Below are 23,324 nucleotides of genomic sequence, written 5' to 3' on the forward strand. Positions count from 1 at the left end.
GCTGTACATTTAAAAGGTGATAGCCAGGTGTAGCAGTGGTAAGGTGTTGGGACTGCTGTTGGGATAGCTTTATGTAGGTCCTAACAGTTTGTGGGCACCGTTTGTCACCGTTATAGTGCAATTCATGTATTATTTAGTAGCTTTGCTGGCATGCATCCCACATTTTTTGTTTTGCCTCACCAAGATTTACATGCTAAAATCGCCACTGTATAGAAGTCTTGGATGGCAGGGAGCTCCGTCCCAGTGATGTACTGGGCTGTCCACACCACCCTCTGTAGCATCATGCGATTGAGGTAGGTGGCATTGTCATACCAAGCATTGATGCAGCCAGTCAAGATGCTCTCAATGGTACAGCTATATAACTTTTTGAGGATTTGAGGGCCCATGCTAATTGAATAACTTGAAGCTCTCTACCTGCTCCACTGCAGCCCTATTAATGTGAATGAGGCCCCCCCCCCCTGTTTCCTGTATTCCTCGTCGCCGGTGATCAGGCCTACCACCGTCATGTCGTCTGCAAACTTAATGATGGTGTTAGAGTCGTGCATTTTTATTTTTATTTATTTCACCTTTATTTAACCAGGTAGGCTAGTTGAGAACAAGTTCTCATTTACAACTGCGACCTGGCCAAGATAAAGTATAGCAGTGTGAACAGACAACAACACAGAGTAAACAATAAACAAGTCAATAACACAGTAGAAAGAAAAAAAGAGTCTATATAAATTGTGTGCAAAAGGCATGAGGAGGTAGGCGGATAATTACAATTTTGCAGATTAACACTGGAGTGATAAATGATCAGATGGTCATGTGCAGGTAGAGATACTGGTGTGCAAAAGAGCAGAAAAGTAAATAAATATAAACAGTATGGGGATGAGGTAGGTAAATTGGGTGGGCTATTTACCGATGGACTATGTACAGCTGCAGCGATCGGTTAGCTGCTCAGATAGCAGATGTTTGAAGTTGGTGAGGGAGATAAAAGTCTCCAACTTCAGCGATTTTTGCAATTCGTTCCAGTCACAGGCAGCAGAGAACTGGAAGGAAAGGCGGCCAAATGAGGTGTTGGCTTTAGGGATGATCAGTGAGATACACCTGCTGGAGCGCGTGCTACGGGTGGGTGTTGCCATCGTGACCAGTGAACTGAGATAAGGTGGAGCTTTACCTAGCATGGACTTGTAGATGACCTGGAGCCAGTGGGTCTGGCGACGAATATGTAGCGAGGGCCAGCCGATTAGAACATACAGGTCGCAGTGGTGGGTGGTATAAGGTGCTTTAGTAACAAAATGGATGGCACTGTGATAAACTGCATCCAGTTTGCTGAGTAGAGTATTTGAAGCTATTTTGTAGATGACATCGCCGAAGTCGAGGATCGGTAGGATAGTCAGTTTTACCTGGGTAAGTTTGGCGGCGTGAGTGAAGAAGGCTTTGTTGCGGAATAGAAAGCCGACTCTAGATTTGATTTTAGATTGGATATGTTTGATATGAGTCTGGAAGGAGAGTTTACATTCTAGCCAGACACCTAGGTACTTATAGATGTCCACATATTCTAGGTCGGAACCATCCAGGGTGGTGATGCTAGTCAGGCGTGCGGGTGCAGGCAGCGAACGGTTGAAAAGCATGCATTTGGTTTTACTAGCGTTTAAGAGCAGTTGGAGGCCACGGAAGGAGTGTTGTATGGCATTGAAGCTCGTTTGGAGGTTAGATAGCACAGTGTCCAAGGAAGGGCCAGAAGTACACAGAATGGTGTTGTCTGCATAGAGGTGGATCAGGGAATCGCCCGCAGCAAGAGCAACATCATTGATATATACAGAGAAAAGAGTCGGCCCAAGAATTGAACCCTGGGGCAGGGTTGGCAGAGTGTGCTAAAGCAGTGAGTAAAACAAACTTAGGGAGGAGGCTTCTGATGTTGACATGCATGAAACCAAGGCTTTTTCGATCACAGAAGTCAACAAATGAGTGTGCCTGGGGACATGCAGGGCCTGGGTTTACCTCCACATCACCCGCGGAACAGAGGAGGAGTAGTATGAGGGTGCGGCTAAAGGCTATCAAAACTGGTCGCCTAGAGCATTTGGGACAAAGAATAAAAGGAGCAGATTTCTGGGCATGGTAGAATATATTCAGGGCATAATGCGCAGACAGGGGTATGGTGGGGTGCGGGTACAGTGGAGGTAAGCCCAGGCACTGGGTGATGATAAGAGGGGACTAAGCACACACCTCTGGTGGGCCCCTGTGCGAGGGTCAGCGTGGCAGAGGTGATGTTGCCTACCCTCACCACCTGGTGTCGGCCATCTGGAAGTCCAGGATCCAGCTGCAGAGGGAGGTGTTCAGTCCCATGGTCCTAAGATTGGTGATGAGCTTGGAGGGGACAATGGTGCTGAACGCTGGGCTGTAGTCAATGAAAAGCATTCTCACATTGATATTCGCCTTAGGTGAGAGCAGTGTTGACATTGTTGTCCATTGATCTGTTGGGGCGGTATGCAAATTGGAGTGTGTCTAGTTCAAAGCACTTCATGATTACAGATGTGAGTGCTACAGGGCGTTAGTCATTGTGGTGTTAGTCATTGTGGCATGAAGCCTTAGAGTTTACACTTCCAGTTATTGAAATGTAGAGAGACAACCGTTTGCATTATTCCATTATTTGTAACTCTGAAGCCAGTGTTCTTGTTGAAACAGAAAGGGTCAGTCTCCGTGACCAAACAATATTGGTCCCGTGTCTGTGTACTCCTCATTGGTTCACCTCGACTTTTCACGTTGCGTCATTGGATGCCTTTGTTGTCAATCGAGAGAGTCACAATGGGCTGGTTCAGGAGCCTCCTGTTTTTTGACAGGTGAGATGAGTAGAGTTCACGAAAACCGAAAGGTTTACCAATCTATCACAGTTCATGGACAATAAGAGAAGCTTTCAAGAGTTCCTTTTTCTATTTAAGCATGAAGATAAGCAGACCCTTTTGATTCTAATCTACAATGTCGAATCTGAAGAGGAGAGTAGGCGAAGCAGCTTGCTAGCCAGTCATCGACCCAAGCAAGGTAGCCATTGTTTGGGTTGCTAAACTGGTTAGCTCGCTAGCTAGCTAGCCAGTGGCAACATATTTAGTTAGATTAACGAACTTGCTAGCTAGCTAAATAATGAATGCATTTAGTTCGCTACTACTGTCTTTCATTTGTGCTATTTTATTGTGTCAAGCTAGCTAACATACGGAGTATTTGTAGTCTTGGGACGACAACCATCGCCGGTGTACTCTTGCCAGCTAGTCTTGGGATGCTGCTAAGGTGAGTTCAAAACGCTAGGGTTTCTGGTGAGACAGAGAGAATCTTGCTGTCTGGTCGTGTATTAACTAGATAGCTTTCAAGTTAACGTCCTTTGTCAAGTATTTGTCATGTGTAACAAGCAAGCCACTGATAAAGGCAATATTAAGACCCTTTGTTTTCACGATTGACACACATTTAGGGCAGCTGACTGTTAAAATGGCCTAAAATAGCCCTAAACATTGGGAATACAGTTAATGTGGTCTTTACAGTGTTGGTGTGAAAGGGATCTCTAGTTGTTTGCCTATCAATCAGCCCACAACTTTACATTTGCATGCTTTTAAAATGAAATGTTACTGCAGTCACATAAAATACGGGTTAACTGTCAAGAGGCCTGCCATAGTGCCTGCAGAGAGCTAGCTGTCTGTGTGTTTGACACCACATACTCCTCCCAATGGCTTTATATAGGCTAACAGCTGACTATATTGCAGCCAGGAGCTGTGGCCTGGGCCTTGTTCTCTGCAGAATGTTTCATGAAGGTGCTTATAAAGATTTACACTTGTCACTAAAATTGTACTGCAATTTCTTGATCTGAACTATTGCTCTCTCATATAGACCTATGCCTATTTAAGGTGACAAGAGTTGGTGACATTTCAGTGTGTGTCTTGGTGTGATAATCTTTTAATACGCATTTCTTCCGAATGACATAATGGAATGTTTTGCATTCTGCTCATTCGTATTAACAGAGGCCTCCTTGCATAATGTAGGACCTAGATGTTTCATGTTGATAGTTGATTGTTTGTTGTCAGGGAAGTAAAGGACTCCTTACCTACCAGGTTCATACAGGCATGTCAACTCCACCCCTCATTCCCAACTTAATTTTTTATTTAACCTTTATTTAACTAGGCAAGACAGTTCTTACTTACAATGACGGCCAACCCTAACTCGGACCACGCTGGGCCAATTGTATGACTCCCAATCACGGCTGGGTTGTGATACAGCTTGGAATCGAACCAGGGTCTGTAGTGACGCCTATAGCACTGAGATGCAGTGCCTTAGACTGCTACGCCACTCAGAATCACTTTTTGTCTCTTGCCTCATGGTAGACACGGATGACCTTGGACTTAGAAGGTACTGAGACCTCTCTCTCTCCACAGCTTGGGGCTTCCTGCATGATGTGTTACCGTGGTGACAACGGAGAACACCCATCCCCCTCTCCCTTCCCCTGGGCCGCCGCCCCTCCCACCCCCCCCTCCCCCTAAAGCAGTCCTGACCTCACCAAGATGCCGGACAGAAAGGAGCCGCCTATCTATAACGACGACAGTGTGGGGACCTTCCAGTACAAGTTGCCATTCTACGAGACCATGGAGCTGTTCATCGAAACTTTGACGGGGACCTGCTTTGAGCTGCGTGTCTCGCCCATCGAGACTGTCATCTCTGTCAAGGCCAAGATCCAGAGGCTGGAAGGTACGGTATATAACAGTACAGTAGTGACTCTTACTAACCCAGCATGTAGGCTACAAGGATGTACTGTTTCCCCTTCCTTTACTTAAGCAGGATAGGCTCCCTCCCTGTCTAACACTGAAAAATGGGCAATTGAAAATGATATATGAATAAGCTCAGACTCAATGTAATACTAATCCTGGCTGCCTAGAATAATAGGTATGTTGATGTTCACCTTCTTCTTGCACAGAAGATGATTCATGCAATGCAACATACATTTCTAAGCCAAGAAGAGGGATGGATACAAATGTATTCCATTGCAAAGAATGGCTTTCTGTTTTAGTAGAAACATTTATATAGTCACAGCATCAGACTTAGTATATCACCCTGCTCCTCCGGCCAAGCAGACAAGGGCTCTGGCTAGTTGGCTTTCCACACACCTTATTTAATCCAAGCACTTCACTTTCATCATTTATTCGGCCTCATCCTCCGTCCGTCTTCCTTGAGAGCTCGATAGAGCACTGCACGTTTGGGATATTAAAGGCCCCAAACGTCCTCATCAATCCAGCCACGGCTGAGCTGCGCTGGGCCTGGTGAGGTGGGAGGCTCTGGGAGCCAGTGTGTTTAGTAGTGATGAAGTACAGCCGGGGGGGATGGAGGCGTTCGGGAGAGGAACATCGGTTGCATCCCAAATGGCATCCTATTCCCTATATAGTACACTACTTTTTTACCAGGGCCCATATTGGAATAGGGTGCCGTTTGGGATGCAGATTGTGTGTAGAGTGATGGCGGTTGTAAAAAATAAAGTAGGCGTTTATGATGCAGCTATGCATGTTCTTCCTCAGGTTTTAATATTGTACGACAGCCTATCGGAAGAGGCAGAGGGGAGTCAAAATGTTCTCTACGGTTGTCAGTGGTGTGGTAAATGGTACCAGTAACTGAATCTGTGGACACTGATTCGCCTCACAAATCATGTTCCTATTTAATGCTATTGATATGGCTATTTATACATAATGCTCTTTAAGAATCTTTGTAGTTTCTGTCCACATATGTTCAATCTTTTATTTAGTTATCTACAATAGCCATTATTTGACTAATGCTCTACGGTAATTGACAGGATCATGCAATATCTTACAATATTGATCACCACTAATTGGCTTTGTACAGTTCAAAATGACGCACAGCTTGGTAAAAAGCGTAAGTCCCTTGCAGCTCTTGCTTACCACTTGCTTCAGTGGTAGGCCTACCTCCCAAGCCTTGCTTAAATTTTTATCCTTTAATTACAGCCATTTAGATCCTTTCAACTGAAGTTTGATTTACAGGAATCTCAGGTTTGAGATAGCTAACAGGCACTAGTGCTGACAACAGAGAGGTGAAAGTCTCTAGCTGAGATTGACAAACAGTTCTGTCAGGAGACAGACTCTTTGAACTACCATGGATGCGTCTCAGTAGTCTAAGGTAGCCTCCTGCTTGTCTCCTCATCCTACTCATACTCATCTGAAAATAGGTTGGATGTCGACTATCATTAGATAGTAGATGCCTATCATTTCCATAGCGATGCAACCATGCCGAGATTCCCTGGGCTAAGGTGTTCAATTTGTTGTATTTCTTTGTCTTGCTCCCTATCTGAGGATGTTTGTGGTTCTACTCATTTTATTTCTACCTCTCTCTCTGGCTGTTGTGCTCTCTTGCAGTCAGTCAGTGGGGGGTGTGTTAGTCAGGGCTGCGTGACTTGGCATGCCTCTTCACAATAGAGTAGTATGGCACTGCTCTGGCCCACTCACAAACACTGGGTTCCCTCCAGCACTCACTGGGCCAACGAGTGTATTCAGTGTGGGGAGAGGAGCTGGAAAGAGGGAGGGAGGCTGTGTCCCAAATGTTCTCCCATGGTGAAATGTGTTGAATTGCACAAAATTTACTTTATTAATTTCTCTCCGGGGGAGTCAACTGCGGCACCTCATGATGAGTTTGTATTTTTAGTGGCCACCACCCCATCAAAGGTTCCAATCTCTGCTGTAGAGAGAAGGAAAAGAAGTCACAACTAGTATGGTTGTAGAGTGAGAGAAGAGTACTCTTGCCTGTTTATGCACTGCAAGTATCATGCTCTCTAGTTATGCCCAGCTTATCTGTCGTGAGATGTCAATGTGTGAGTGTTTTCACACTCAAGTCAAGTGCTAGTCTCTCATGGTCTTCAGAGTAAAGTTTGCATTGTGGCCTGAGTCTGTCTTTAGCATGCTGTGTCCTGTAGGGGGCGTGAGTGAGTCGTCTTTCTGGTCTGTGATGATGGTGCTGCTGGAAAGAGTTTATCCTAGCCTAGCTGTCTGCTAGAGCGGAACATGTTGACTGTGTGAAACTGACCTCTCAACAAATAACCATAATGTTTTCCCTCCAAATAAAACATCTGGATCCATATTTATAAAGCGGCAGAGTATGGGTGCTGATATAAGATCAGTTTAGCCTTTTAGGTTATTCTTCCCTCACCCAGAAAGCTATGGCCTTCACATGCTGTGAAAAAGGGTGCTTTTTCTCAGTTCTTCTGATGTCCTTTATCTCTCGATGTAAAAAAAGAAAGAAAAGGAAGTCTGTAGGTCGCATTATTTATCGTACAGCAAATGTAATTATATATACTGAACAAAAATATAAATGCAACAATTTCAAATATTTTACTGAGTTACCGTTCATAGAAGGAAACCAGTCAATTGAAATAAATAAATTAGGCCCCAATCTATGGATTTCACATGACTTGGGAATACACATATGCAGCTGTTGGTAACAGATGGCTTAAAAGAAAAGTAGGGGCCTGAATCAGAAAACCAGTGTCTGGTATCACCACCATTTGCCTCATGCATCATGACACATCTCCTTCACATAGAGTTGATCAGTATGTTGATTGTGGCCTGTGGAATAAGCATTTTCACCCTGTTGTATTTGGCGCATGTGACAAACTTTGATTTGATTTGAATGTTGTCCCACTCCTCTTCAATGGCTGTGTGAAGATTCTGGATATTTTCGGGAACTGGAAAACGCTGTTGTACATGCTCAATGGGTGTCTGGTGAGTATGCAGGCCAAGGAAGAACTGGGACATTTTCAGCATCCAGGAACTGTGTACATATCCTTGCGACATGGGGCTGTGCATTATCAGGCTGAAACATGAGGTGATGGCGGAGGATGAATGGCACAAGGCCGGTTGGACGTACTGCCAAATTCTCTAAAACAAAGTTGGAGACGGCTGATGGTAGAAAAATGTACGTTAAATTCTCTGGAAACGGCTCTGGTGAACATTTTCTGCAGTCAGCATGCCATCTGGCTGCACATTTTATAGTGGCCTTTTATTGTCCCCAGCACAAGGTGCAATGATAATGCTGTTTAATCAGCTTATTGATATGCCACACCTATCAGGTGAACGGATAATCTTGACAAAGGAGAAATGCTCACTAACAGAGATGTAAACACATTTGAGAGAAATAAGCATTTTGTCCATATGGACCATTTCAGCTCCTGAAACATGGGACCAACACGTGTGTGTGTGTGTGTGTATATATTTAAAAAAATTCTTAAGGGGTGGATCAGCTTAATGTTGCTTCCATCAATGTTATTGTCTGCATCATTTCCCATCCCCCATATATTTTTGGGGTAAATATAGATATATCCATATACATGCATACATACTTATATATACATACATTCTTTTAGAATATACCTTTATTATTCCCCGCAAACCCTACCACCCTTCCCCCAATTGGAGTAAACTCATAAACAATAACACTTAGGATTTTACCTTCAGTTTTTACATATACACATTTTACAGACACAATATTTTTTACAGTAGTTATATTTTGTTTTTTGTCCATCCAGTTTGAGTTCTATTTGTAACTGCTATTTCACAACATTTCTGAACCTATATACATTTTACAGACCCCGTATGTTTTACATTGGTTCTTGTTATTAGTCCTTCCTTCAGCTCCATTCAACCCCTCCCATCTATCTCTCACACCATCCATCTCTCAACACCATCTATCTCTCAACACCATCCATTTTGGATTTCTATTTGCCATCTATTTTCTAACTGTGCTGTGATGAACCTTTTCTATTCTCATAGCTTCTACAGATTGTAAATTAAAAATAAAGATTTTTGCCAAAATAATTATTATATTATTGATTGATTGATTATGTCTTTTCAAATCACCCAGTATTGCTATAAATGTTGCAGTTCTTCAGCCATTCCTGGACCTGTGACCAAAAATGAGCTACATATGGACAATACCAAAATAAATTATCTAATGACTCTGCCTCCTCACAGCAAAATCTGCAGAGCTGGGAAGAATGAATCCCCCAGAATGTATAACATTCTATTGGTTGCAAGAATTTTGTATAGTAATTGAAAAATTCTAAGTTGTGAATCCGGCGCTGTTTTGCGTATCAATTCATAAATGGGTACATCGCAAATCTCTTCCCAACTATTTTGCAATTTATATGGCACAGCTGTCAGTTTTTTGGTCCTTAAATTAAATTGGTATATGTTTTTATTTATCACACTTTTCTTTAACCATTTATGTTCTTTAATACTGGGCCGACATACAAGTTCCTTACTTTTTTACCCTTCTACTTGCCTCCAATTTTGTGGTAATGCTGCAATTAGTTGGTTGTAATTTTGGGTAGAGCGGGCATTTCCATATGGCTGTGTTAGCTGCATGTGTGACAACTCCACCAATCCTTTTATGATATCATTCACAAATTATACCTTTATTAAACATTTCTTTGAAAAATGTTTTTTTAATCAATTAGTATATTTGAGTTTAGCCACTATTGGTTGTATTATTTGTTCTGTCTTTTCAACTTTCTAAGGCTTGTTTAAAAAATAACGATATTTTGGAGATTATTTCCTTTTCACACAACCTGAAAGTGAGCAGGTGTTATCTGAATAAAGGGAAAAGGCCCTTCTTGAACATCGGATGAGACATTCCTACCAATTTACTAGAGAACCAGTTTGGATTTCAATATAACTGATGCCTTTAGTGAGAGGTCTAATGCTTTAATAAGCATTATTATAAGCAATACATTTAATTCATATTCATTATACAAATAGGCCCTTTTAATTTTGTCTGGCTTGCCATTCCAAATAAAATTGAATATTTTTTTTTTGTTCATATAATTTAAAAAGCAGGTCACTAGGTGTAGGCAAACCATAAGCATATAGGTCAACTGTGATGTGACTAAAGAGTTAATCAGGGTGATTTCACCACAAATAGACAGGTTTTTTCCTTTCAATGTTAGCAAGATCGTATCTATTTTTGCTAACTTTCTGTAAAAATGTATTGGAGTGAGAATTTCTTTATTTTGGGATTTGTATACAGAATATGTCCACATCTCCGTCAGACCATTTAATTGGTCAACTACATGGTAATGTAACATTTGCATTTTTTTGTGATCCAATACTTATCATCATTTTGGTTTTAATCCAGAGAGGATAGCAAAAGTATCTAGATTCTCTATGAGGCTGTGGAGAGATTCTAATTGTGGTTTTAAAAGAATATGAATCATCAGCGTACAATGACACCTTAGTTTTTAAGCCACGGATTTCTAATCCTTTAATTTTATTGTTTGATCTCATTTTAACAGATAACATTTCGATGGCAATAATAAATAGATATGCCGATAGTGGACAACCTTGTTTTACTCCTCTAGATAGTTTACACTTTCAGAGATGTAGCCATTATTTACTATTTTACACCTAGGGTTACTTTACATAACTTTAACCCATTTTATAAGAGATTCCCCAAAATGTAAATATTCTAGGCATGTATATATGAACTCCAGTCATACTTTATCAAAAGCCTTTTCAAAATCAGCCATGAAAACCAGGGCTGGTGTTCTCGATATTTCATAGTGTTCTATTGTTTCCAGTACTTGTCTTATATTATCTCCAATGTATTGTCCATGTAAAAAACCTGTCTGATTAGGATGAATAATATCTGACAATACTTTTTTAATTCTATGTGCCAAGCATTTAGCTAGGATTTTTGCATCACAACACTGAAGTGTAAGAGGTCTCCAATTGTTTTAAATGGACTGGATCTTTATATATACACCACTTGGCTCCTGTTTCAGTAATAATGATATCAGACCTTGTAGCGTGTCTGATAATCTACCGTTTATATAGGAGTGGTTAAAACATGCTAATAATGGTCCTCTGAGTGTAATAAATAAATAAATACACGTTTTGTATACTTCCACTGGTATGCCATCCAGCCCTGGAGTTTTCCCAGCCTTAAATGCTTTAATTGCATCAAGAGGTTTCTCCTCTGTAATTTGGCCTTCACATGAGTCTTTCTGTACAGATGTTAATTTTACATTAAAAAATCCATACAATTAGTTTCAGTTAGTGGAGATGGAGACTGAAACGAAAACATATTCTTAATGTACTTAGTACTTGACTTCCTCTTTCAAAATATCATTCGGTGAATTGTGCGTGACTCCATTTGTAACACGTTTCAATACATTTGTTTTGGTAGCATTTCTATATTGAAGATTGAAAAATAATTTGCATTTTTCCCCATATTCCATCCAGTTCGCTTTATTTTATAATATATTACACTTGATCTTTCTTGAATAAGTTCCTTCGTTTCTTTTTGTTTTTCCTCAAACTTATTCTGTGCCTCTATGCGTTTATATTTTTGTTCAGTGAAGTTAGAACTGCTTTTCTAAGGGTCTCGCCCCTTTGACCTGACAAAATTGATTGTAATGACTCAGCCTCCCACTGGATGGAGCCAGATACACGTTTATTCAACACCTCTGAGTGTCCTAGAACTGTCTTTTTTGTGTTCTGACTTAGAAGACGGTGGGAAATTCATAAAACAAGTAATGTGAACATATTATCAGGAAATCTAGTGCCTGAAATTGGGCAATGTAATCTTACGAAGATACTGAATAAGATTATATTGAGGGGGTACCTGATCCAAGTTCAGCCCTCCTACTCTGAAATGCTTTGTGAATATGGCCTCTATAGTGTCGTCACTTTCTGGCCATACTAGAAATGATGGAAGTATGTTTCTTGTTGCCTGGCTACCCACACTCCTTGCTACGGTCCAAAATTACACCACGCCTACAGACGTTAGTTTCTTCTCCGCAATGACTCTGGAGTCGAGTACCTCCACGATTTCACCAAATGCGAACACATTCGCGACCTTCTGATTGGTCCACAAACTGATGGGTTGGGCCAGAACACGTGTGGGTATTGCGGAGGTTTTAAAATGTCATTGGCTTTGATACTCTTGATTGGTTAGACGATCCAACAGCTGGTGGCTTTTGTTTTGTACTATGCCCCTCGTCACCACAGACGTCTTCAATGATGGCAGTCTGACTAAAAGTATGTAGCGATTGACAGAGCAGCGGACGAATTGAGTTGTCAGGCTATGGTTCTTCTTTTTTAAATTGTTTTTTATTTAACCTTTTATTTAACTAGGCAAGTCAGTTAAGGACAAATTCTTCTTTACAATGACGTCCTACCAAAAGGCCTCCTGCGGGGATGGGGGCTGGGATTTAAAATAAAATGAAAATATAGGACAAAACACACATCACGACAAGAGACAAGATTACATAAAAAGTGACCTAAGACAACACAGCATGGCAGCAACACAAGACAACACAGCATGGCAGCAACACAAGACAACACAGCATGGCAGCAACACAAGACAACACAGCATGGCAGCAACACAAGACAACACAGCATGGCAGCAACACAAGACAACACAGCATGGCAGCAACACAAGACAACACAGCATGGCAGCAACACATGACAACACAGCATGGCAGCAACACATGACAACACAGCATGGCAGCAACACATGACAACACAGCATGGCAGCAACACATGACGACACAGCATGGCAGCAACACATGACAACACAGCATGGCAGCAACACATGACAACACAGCATGGCAGCAACACATGACAACACAGCATGGCAGCAACACATGACAACACAGCATGGCAGCAACACATGACAACACAGCATGGCAGCAACACATGACAACACAGCATGGCAGCAACACATGACAACACAGCATGGCAGCAACACAAAACATGGTTTAACATGATTGGGCACAGACAACAGCACAAAGGGCAAGAAGGTAGAGACAACAATACAGAACATCTAGCCGCTCGAGAGCACCCTTACCTGCCAATCTATAAATTACGTCTCCGTAATCTAGATTAGGTTGGATGATTATCTGAATCAGGGTTAGTTTGGCAGAAGGAGTAAAAGAGGAGCGATTACGATAGTCTAGATTTTTAAGCCTGCATCTTTGTGCTGAGAGTAGGACAGTGTACTGTCTAGCCATATTCCCAAGTACTTGTATGAGGTACTTACCTTCTTTCTCTGCTTTACTTTCTAACCACATAAGTTTAGTTGATTTCTCAGTGTCTTGTAGTACTTTTGTTCATGGATGTTCTGTACTGGAGTTCTTCCTGTGTGGTTAGCCTAAAAGGTTGGTGGAAATGAGAGGGGTGTTCTGTACAGTAATTCCTTACTTGGTTATGAGGTTGGAGGGAGATCTTGTGTAAACTCACCTCTGTCTGTTCTGTCGTCTTGCTCGCTCTCTCGTGCCCCCCCACCCCCAGGTATCCCTGTTGCCCAGCAACACCTGATCTGGAACAACTTGGAGCTGGAGGATGAGTACTGTCTGCATGATTACAGGTGAGTTTAACTAGGTCGTGTTCATATGGCACCAAACTGAATGAAACTGGGAGGGTCTACTTGGACCAAGTAAAAGTAGTTATTTTACCTTTATGTTCCAAAGCATTTTAAAATGTTATCTGTTACGTGCCCTAATTAACACAACCCTTAAAATATATATATATATATATATATATATAATATTAAACTCTGGTCAGTTAACTGGGACCTATTTTCATATATAGCAATGCCCTTTAAACGAACCATCAACTTTGATCTTGTAATTAGTGGTTAATTGAAATTAGTGAAGTGGAGGACTTGACTATATGCTTTGAAATGAACTCTCCGTGTATTGAATACATTTTCTCCCCAAGCCCTGATATCAATGAACCAAAGATGCCGAATTGGCTACAGTCACATATTGAATGTGTTTGTGAGTTGTCAGTTTTATTAGATACAGACCCAGTCTACAGATTGCAGATGGTGGTTGCATCATGAATGCTTGTCGCTTAATTTTCCACATGATCTGTCCCCGGTGAGGTTTAGTTAGGTCTGAGTAACAACAAAACATCCTTTTGAAGTCTGAGAAATGGAGGGCAAGAGCGGGTGGATTTGTATAAAACGGACGTTCCGTTTGAATTCCAATGGAATTCCCAGATGTGTGCATAAGTTCATCTGGAGCGCAGACTGACTGAGGAACGATGTTTGTTCCGGAATAATTATCGTTTTCCCAGTCGATGTTTATTGGGCACCAAACGTAAGAAAACCAACAAACAGGGAAGGACTACCTGGAAATGCACATTTGTTTTTTGATAATGATACGTTTTCCGCTGCGTGCCCTAATGAACACCACCCGTGCCTGAACGATCAAGCTAGCTGTAAGGCAAAGCAATAAGATGATAGCTTAACCGATCCTTCCAAGGGACTTGGGACAGCTTCAACATTGCTGACATTTATCTTGTTGTCTGTCTTTGTGTTTCTGCAGTATTGCTGAGGGCTGTACTCTGAAGCTGGTGCTAGCCATGAGAGGAGGACCAATCAACACCAGGAGAGGTAGGTAGCTAGGGGGAGATGTGTTGTGATTTCTCTGCCTTCACTGCTGTACACCCATATGTTTTCACACACAGTAAATTCACCTATTCTAGTCCTTTAAGCCTCTATAGCAACATGTTGATTTGATGAACACTACCCTAACAGTCTCGACTCTCACCCTAATGTCCATGAAGTGATTGGTTGGTTCTTTCTCTTGGGCAGTGTCCATGAAAGACTTGGTGGCTGACTGAGTGGCTGGCTGGCTGACTGAGTGGCTGGCTGGCTGACTGAGTGGCTGGCTGGCTGACTGAGTGGCTGGCTGGCTGACTGAGTGGCTGGCTGGCTGACTGAGTGGCTGGCTGGCTGACTGACTGAGTGGCTGGCTGGCTGACTGAGTGGCTGACTGAGTGGCTGGCTGGCTGACTGAGTGGCTGGCTGGCTGACTGAGTGGCTGGCTGGCTGACTGAGTGGCTGGCTGGCTGACTGAGTGGCTGGCTGGCTGACTGAGTGGCTGGCTGACTGAGTGGCTGGCTGACTGAGTGGCTGGCTGGCTGACTGACTGACTGACTGACTAAGTGGCTGACTGACTGACTGACTGAGTGGCTGGCTGACTGACTGACTGAGTGGCTGGCTGACTGACTGACTGAGTGGCTGGCTGACTGAGTGGCTGGCTGGCTGACTGACTGACTGAGTGGCTGGCTGACTGACTGACTGAGTGGCTGACTGACTGACTGAGTGGCTGGCTGGCTGACTGAGTGGCTGGCTGGCTGACTGAGTGGCTGGCTGGCTGACTGAGTGGCTGGCTGGCTGACTGAGTGGCTGAGTGGCTGGCTGGCTGACTGAGTGGCTGGCTGGCTGACTGAGTGGCTGGCTGGCTGACTGAGTGGCTGGCTGGCTGACTGAGTGGCTGGCTGGCTGACTGAGTGGCTGGCTGGCTGACTGAGTGGCTGGCTGGCTGGCTGACTGAGTGGCTGGCTGGCTGACTGAGTGGCTGGCTGGCTGACTGAGTGGCTGGCTGGCTGACTGAGTGGCTGGCTGGCTGACTGAGTGGCTGGCTGGCTGACTGAGTGGCTGGCTGGCTGGCTGGCTGACTGAGTGGCTGGCTGGCTGACTGAGTGGCTGGCTGGCTGACTGAGTGGCTGGCTGGCTGGCTGACTGAGTGGCTGGCTGGCTGACTGAGTGGCTGGCTGGCTGACTGACTGAGTGGCTGCCTGACTGAGTGAGTGGCTGACTGAGTGAGTGGCTGGCTGACTGAGTGAGTGGCTGGCTGACTGAGTGAGTGGCTGGCTGACTGAGTGAGTGGCTGGCTGACTGAGTGAGTGGCTGGCTGACTGAGTGAGTGGCTGGCTGACTGAGTGAGTGGCTGGCTGACTGAGTGAGTGGCTGGCTGACTGAGTGAGTGGCTGGCTGACTGAGTGAGTGGCTGGCTGACTGACTGAGTGAGTGGCTGGCTGGCTGACTGACTGAGTGAGTGGCTGGCTGACTGAGTGAGTGAGTGGCTGGCTGACTGAGTGAGTGGCTGGCTGACTGAGTGAGTGGCTGGCTGACTGAGTGAGTGGCTGGCTGACTGAGTGAGTGGCTGGCTGACTGAGTGAGTGGCTGGCTGAGTGTGTGAGTGGCTGGCTGGCTGACTGAGTGGCTGGCTGGCTGACTGAGTGGCTGGCTGGCTGACTGAGTGGCTGGCTGGCTGACTGAGTGGCTGGCTGGCTGACTGAGTGGCTGGCTGGCTGACTGAGTGGCTGGCTGGCTGACTGAGTGGCTGGCTGGCTGACTGAGTGAGTGGCTGGCTGGCTGACTGAGTGGCTGGCTGGCTGACTGAGTGGCTGGCTGGCTGACTGAGTGGCTGACTGGCTGACTGGCTGACTGAGTGGCTGACTGAGTGAGTGTGTGAGTGGCTGACTGAGTGAGTGGCTGGCTGACTGAGTGAGTGGCTGGCTGACTGAGTGAGTGGCTGGCTGACTGAGTGAGTGGCTGGCTGACTGAGTGAGTGGCTGGCTGACTGAGTGAGTGGCTGGCTGACTGAGTGAGTGGCTGGCTGACTGACTGAGTGAGTGGCTGGCTGACTGACTGAGTGAGTGGCTGGCTGACTGACTGAGTGAGTGGCTGGCTGACTGACTGACTGAGTGGCTGGCTGAGTGTGTGAGTGGCTGGCTGAGTGTGTGAGTGGCTGGCTGAGTGTGTGAGTGGCTGGCTGAGTGTGTGAGTGGCTGGCTGAGTGTGTGAGTGGCTGGCTGAGTGAGTGAGTGAGTGAGTGGCTGGCTGAGTGACGTGAGTGAGTGGCTGGCTGAGTGACGTGAGTGAGTGGCTGGCTGAGTGACGTGAGTGACGTGAGTGACGTGAGTGACTGAGTGACTGAGTGACTGAGTGACGTGAGTGGCTGGCTGACTGACTGAGTGGCTGGCTGACTGACTGAGTGGCTGGCTGACTGACTGAGTGACTGACTGAGTGTCTGACTGAGTGGCTGGCTGGCTGACTGAGTGAGTGTGTGAGTGGCTGACTGAGTGAGTGGCTGGCTGACTGAGTGAGTGGCTGGCTGACTGAGTGAGTGGCTGGCTGACTGAGTGAGTGGCTGGCTGACTGAGTGAGTGGCTGGCTGACTGAGTGAGTGGCTGGCTGACTGAGTGAGTGGCTGGCTGACTGAGTGAGTGGCTGGCTGACTGAGTGAGTGGCTGGCTGACTGAGTGAGTGGCTGGCTGACTGACTGAGTGGCTGGCTGACTGACTGAGTGGCTGGCTGACTGAGTGAGTGGCTGGCTGAGTGTGTGAGTGGCTGGCTGAGTGTGTGAGTGGCTGGCTGAGTGTGTGAGTGGCTGGCTGAGTGTGTGAGTGGCTGGCTGAGTGTGTGAGTGGCTGGCTGAGTGTGTGAGTGGCTGGCTGAGTGTGTGAGTGGCTGGCTGAGTGTGTGAGTGGCTGGCTGAGTGTGTGAGTGGCTGGCTGAGTGTGTGAGTGGCTGGCTGAGTGTGTGAGTGGCTGGCTGAGTGTGTGAGTGGCTGGCTGAGTGTGTGAGTGGCTGGCTGAGTGTGTGAGTGGCTGGCTGAGTGTGTGAGTGGCTGGCTGAGTGTGTGAGTGGCTGGCTGAGTGTGTGAGTGGCTGGCTGAGTGTGTGAGTGGCTGGCTGAGTGTGTGAGTGAGTGGCTGGCTGAGTGACGTGAGTGACGTGAGTGACGTAGTGACGTGAGTGACGTGAGTGACGTAGTGACGTAGTGACTGAGTGACTGAGTGACTGAGTGACTGAGTGACGTGAGTGACGTGAGTGGCTGGCTGACTGACTGAGTGGCTGGCTGACTGACTGAGTGACTGACTGAGTGGCTGGCTGACTGAGTGAGTGAGTGAGTGGCTGGCAGAGTGAGTGGCTGGCTGACTGACTGACTAAGTGAGTGGTTGGCTGCCTGGCTGCCTGTCTGAGTGGCTGCCTGCCTGGCTGGCTGTCTGAGTGGCTGCCTGCCTGGCTGTCTGTCTGAGTGGCTGCCTGCCTGGCTGTCTGTCTGAGTGGCTGCCTGCCTGCCTGGCTGTCTGAGTGGCTGCCTGCCTGCCTGGCTGGCTGTCTGAGTGGCTGCCTGCCTGCCTGGCTGGCTGGCTGTCTGAGTGAGTGAGTGAGTGAGTGAGTGAGTGAGTGAGTGAGTGAGTGAGTGAGTGAGTGAGTGAGTGAGTGGCTGTCTGTCTGAGTGGCTGCCTGCCTGCCTGGCTGTCTGTCTGGGTGGCTGCCTGCCTGCCTGGCTGTCTGTCTGAGTGGCTGCCGGCCTGCCTGGCTGTCTGTCTGAGTGGCTGCCGGCCTGACTGGCTGTCTGTCTGAGTGGCTGCCGGCCTGCCTGGCTGTCTGTCTGAGTGGCTGCCGGCCTGCCTGGCTGTCTGTCTGAGTGGCTGCTGGCTGTCTGAGTGGCTGCCGGCCTGCCTGGCTGGCTGTCTGAGTGGCTGCCGGCCTGCCTGGCTGGCTGTCTGAGTGGCTGCCGGCCTGCCTGGCTGGCTGTCTGAGTGGCTGCCGGCCTGCCTGGCTGGCTAGCTGAGTGGCTGCCTGCCTGCCTGGCTGTCTGGGTGGCTGGCTGCCTGGCTGGCTGCCGGCCTGCCTGGCTGGCTGCCTACCTGCCTGCCTGGCTGCCTGCCTGGCTGGCTGTCTGCCTGCCTGGCTGCCTGTCTGAGTGGCTGCCTGCCTGTCTGAGTGGCTGCCTGTCTGAGTGGCTGCCTGCCTGGCTGGCTGTCTGAGTGGCTGCCTGCCTGTCTGTCTGCCTGTCTGAGTGGCTGCCTGCCTGTCTGAGTGGCTGCCTGCCTGCCTGTCTGAGTGGCTGCCTGCCTGCCTGCCTGAGTGGCTGCCTGCCTGAGTGGCTGCCTGCCTGCCTGCCTGTCTGAGTGGCTGCCTGCCTGCCTGCCTGTCTGAGTGGCTGCCTGCCTGCCTGCCTGTCTGAGTGGCTGCCTGCCTGCCTGCCTGTCTGAGTGGCTGCCTGCCTGTCTGAGTGGCTGCCTGCCTGGCTGGTTGTCTGAGTGGCTGCCTGCCTGGCTGGTTGTCTGAGTGGCTGCCTGCCTGGCTGGCTGCCTGAGTGGCTGCCTGCCTGGCTGGCTGTCTGAGTGGCTGCCTGCCTGTCCGAGTGGCTGCCTGCCTGCCTGTCTGAGTGGCTGCCTGCCTGGCTGGTTGTCTGAGTGGCTGCCTGCCTGGCTGGTTGTCTGAGTGGCTGCCTGCCTGGCTGGTTGTCTGAGTGGCTGCCTGCCTGGCTGGTTGTCTGAGTGGCTGCCTGCCTGGCTGGTTGTCTGAGTGGCTGCCTGCCTGGCTGCCTGCCTGGCTGCCTGCCTGGCTGGCTGTCTGCCTGGCTGCCTGCCTGGCTGGCTGTCTGAGTGGCTGCCTGCCTGGCTGGCTGTCTGAGTGGCTGACACGTGAGTGAGTGAGTGAGTGAGTGAGTGAGTGAGTGAGTGAGTGAGTGAGTGAGTGAGTGAGTGAGTGAGTGAGTGGGGCTGGCTGTCTGTGTGGCTGCCTGCCTGCGTGGCTGGCTGGCTGACGTGTTCAATCAAATGTATTTATTAAGCCCTTTTTACATCAGCCGATGTCACAAACTGTTGTACAGAAACCCAGTCTAAAACCCCTTACAGCAAGAAATGCAGATGTAGAAGCATGTTTGTCTCTCCTTCAGTGCCTGTTGAGGACCCAGTGAAGGATATGGTGGAGGTAATGGAGGGAGGCAGGGAGGAGGGCTGGGATAAGAGTCTGCCTGGCAGCAAGCAGGTCACTTTCCTGGTGTACCGAGAGGGAGACCAGCTCAGCTTCTTCCGGGTCGTCGACCGAGGGGATGGAACTCTTACCCCTGTCTCAGAATCACTCAGGTGAGCACAGTCCACTTTCAGAATAGTGCAATACCAATTTCCCAGTCCCAATTCAATTACATAATTTTCCACTCTGAGACGATATACAGATCTTAGATCTGTGTGCTTTATTAGGAAGAGTAGGTGGCAGGTCCAAAGGTTAAGCATAGGGAGTGAAATTGTTTAGGGTTAGGGCCAGCATGTCAACAATACGTCATTAAAATGACAGTTCTACACAGACAGTCTAAAAATAGACCTAGTTTATATTCTTCCTCAAATTTCTGGTGAATGTGTGACTACATTGTGGACTAAAGTAGTTTAGGACAGTTCAGAACAGGATATATTTCTCTCTGTTAGCTGTTGATCTCTTCCCCCGTAAAAGGCCTGTCTATGTGTGATCTATGTGTGATTTTCTGTCCAAGTTGTTAATATATGTCTTGGTGTCCATGTGTGTCTCAGTGGTGGCTCAGTGTTCAACATGTACACAGAGGAGGAGGACGACGACGAGACGGGGGGCTTGGCTCTGGGACAGCCATCCCTGGAGAACTCTATCACCATGAACAAGATGAAGCTGCTCAAAGCCAAGATGGAGGACATGAACCTCAACAAGAAGGTAGATGGATTTTACTTCCTAGTTCTTTCCTTAGGATGTCATTATTCTCTATCCATTAACATGTGTCATGTCTTTGGCCATGCCGGATTAATTGATATGACATGCTATTCTATAAAATCCTTTCTCCGTAATTAATATTACCTGATTGAGCTAATCAGAGTCGGGGCACCACAAAATAATATTTATAGAGCTGATATCTTCCGAATAAACTCTTAAAGAACTAGTAATGTTTTACATCAATAGCAGTGAATATTAATCCTCATCTTAATTCAGTCTCATCTGAAAGTTATACATTCTTGGTTATCTTCACGAACCCTGGCTAACGAGTTGAATCAGCAATACAAAATTGGGTTGAATTATTTATTTACTAAATACCTAACTAATCACACAGAATTACATATACAAAGAATGAATCATACCTTGATTACAAATTGCGTCATAAAGGAAAACATCCCTAGCGGGCGGAACAGATATGACAGCTTGTTACACAAAAGAAAAGGGACTGGGTTTGAGTGAAAGAGCGGGAAGACTGAGTAACAAAGGGAGAAGCTGTGCTATCGTAAATACATCTTATGCATTCTAAATACCGCGCATTTGGAAAAGGAAAATGCAATAAATATTTACTTTGAGCTGCACTTCGGTAGGTTGGTGGTAGATGGAAGGTCGTGTTGCCAGACCGAGTCCTTTGTTCTTTGAAGAATGTCTCGAAGTATATTGGATACATTGTAGTAACGTCGTTGTGTGGTAGACGGGATACTCTGTTCTTTTCTAACCCTCGTTTGCAGCTGCTGTTGCTAACTCAACGGCTAGGAGGTATCACTTCTGTAGTGAATAAGAGTGAAAAATTCATACCATTCGCAACCAAAGCTCACGCTGAGATTGGCTTAATTCTGTAGTTGACATGTTAGTGCTTTTAACGCAGAGGCTGCAGACCTCACGTACTTGGAACAGATAGTTACATTTTCGTCAAGGCTTTATATAGTGGAGCGAGAAGGGTGTGTCTGAAAAGTTTTATAGCCCATGTCCCTTCACAGGGCTGGGCCACTGATTGAGCAGAGCCCTAACCTTATGAAAACCCAAATCTCTCATTTGGAAGCTAAAATTACATTTAATCTCTTCACCAATAATCTTATATTCAAACATTTAAATTGAACAACAATTCCATGTGAATCCGATAACTCTGTGTAGACTTTCCACTGTAGAGTTTATGTCATCTTATCATTGATGAGAATGTCTCAGATGACATCATATTCATTAAGTACCACCACATATGTTCAATTGGTCCGATTACCAGAATATAGTTCATTTCCCCCCACCTTCTGATGTTCCCAGAATCTCTATGTTAACCAAGGGGTTTTCAAATGTCACATCAGTGGGGTAGAGAGAGGAAAAAGGGGGGGGGGGGGTGTAAGAGGTATTTATGACTGTCATAAACCTACCCCCCAGACCAACGTCATGACACATGGTTAGGATAGAAGAGAATGGACGTCTTTATTATCCAAACAATTTTATTGGCAAAGTGCTTAACGGCAACCTAAACCTTCAAAATGCAAGTCCAGGTGACGACTCAGTGATTTACAAATCAACTTGCATCTCAAATAATTACTCATTTTGTTGTCAAAATGAGTAATTCTCTGCCTCCCCTTGCTCGAACTGATCCCTTCAAACGCGCTGTATGACTTTCTCTGTCTTCCCCCAGCCTAAGAGGTCTGCCAAGTTGAAACCTCTGTCACCTGTCAGTGCCCAGCCCTGCAGCAACTTTCTGGGGCTCCCCAGACACCACCGCCTCTTCTGTGTCCTGCCCCACATCAACCAATCCCACCACTCCACCTCACACTTACCTCCAATCAGGGACCAGGGATCCGCAACTCCCTCTACTCCCGTTGCTACTACCTCCGCCACCCACCTGTCAATCAGCGGCCAGGCACCGCCCTATTTCTCTTCCTCGTCCTGTTACATGCTTCAGGAAGAGGAGCCATGGGAGACCAGCCCCAAGTCGATCCGGCCCCCTCCTAAAGTGTCCCGGTTGGACATCGGCAGCACCAGGCTCATGAGGGACTGTGTGTATCCGCAGCTCCCTGCACTCCCCAGCAGGGGGCAGGCTGAGGGGACAGTGGAGCTGCCTGACTCCAGAGGAGAGGCACTGGGGCTGGAGTTGCTGGAGGAGGTTGCAAGCCTGCTGGAGCCCACACCGCCTGGAGCTCTGTACGGAAACCTGCTCACAGACCCCCTCATCCTGGACATCTCTACCCAGCCAGAGGAGGGGTTGGATGGGGTAGGAGCCCTGGGGTTTGGAGCAGAGCTCTCCTCCACCCCCTCTCTCCTCTCCCAAGCTGAGGGGATGAACTCTTTAAACAACTGGGCTATGGGTGGTTCTGATAGGTTAGCCTGCAAAGGTCAGAGGACACAGTTACTAGGCAACACCCTTGATCATTTACCCGACTCTCCTTCCCCCTCTTCATCTTCCCCCTCTAGTAGATGGAAACTACCACAACCCTTTGAATTCACAGGCTCAGTAACGCCAACCCTACAATCCAATCCCCCCTCCTCCCGCCCCACCACTCTCTTCTCCCCTGCTCCACCTCTCCCCTCCTCTCTTCCACATGGCTCTCATCTGCGAGGCATCAAGATGGACTCCCCAGGCAAGCGGCCGGAGATGAGTAAAAGTGAGGCACGGGACATCACCAAGCTGGCCAACCAGGCCTGTAAGTACCCTCTCGGGTCCCTCAGCAACACAGAGCTCCTGGCCTCCCTGTCCTCTTCCTCCAGGACCCCAGTCAGCAGCAGCAGGGGAGGCCTGGGACAGAGCCTGGGATTTGGGTTGGAGCTGCCCGCTGTTGGGGCCTCCAGGCTGGGCATGCTAGGCTCTACGGCCCCCTCCCTACAAGCCAACATCCAGCTGCTCCAGGAGGACCTGATCCGACGGATGTCCCCACTACACAGAGCGAACGCCTCTTACATGGTGAGTCATGAGAACAGACTATTGATATACAACCCAGCTAGGCAGGAAAATGGTTACTATCCACAAATAAGGAC

General features: G+C 46.9%; 1 protein-coding gene across 7 annotated transcripts in view; it reads left to right on the forward strand.

Annotated features, from left to right (window-relative positions):
• The first annotated feature begins 2,738 nt into the window (after positions 1-2,738).
• LOC110530741 (AN1-type zinc finger protein 4) overlaps positions 2,739-23,324 on the forward strand; it is a 31,764-nt gene continuing 11,178 nt past the window's right edge. For 2 of the 7 annotated variants that reach the window (XM_036987073.1, XM_036987064.1), the window contains exons 1-7: positions 2,829-3,264; positions 4,398-4,707; positions 13,305-13,380; positions 14,345-14,412; positions 19,507-19,696; positions 20,135-20,288; positions 21,988-23,250. In XM_036987073.1, the coding sequence (XP_036842968.1) occupies positions 4,524-4,707; positions 13,305-13,380; positions 14,345-14,412; positions 19,507-19,696; positions 20,135-20,288; positions 21,988-23,250 (1,935 nt within the window). In that variant the 5' untranslated portion in view covers positions 2,829-3,264; positions 4,398-4,523. The other 5 variants (XM_036987042.1, XM_036987049.1, XM_036987033.1 and 2 more) reach the window with 5 other exon arrangements.

The sequence above is a fragment of the Oncorhynchus mykiss genome, chromosome 1 (assembly GCF_013265735.2).
Source record: "Oncorhynchus mykiss isolate Arlee chromosome 1, USDA_OmykA_1.1, whole genome shotgun sequence".
Taxonomy (NCBI): domain Eukaryota; kingdom Metazoa; phylum Chordata; class Actinopteri; order Salmoniformes; family Salmonidae; genus Oncorhynchus; species Oncorhynchus mykiss.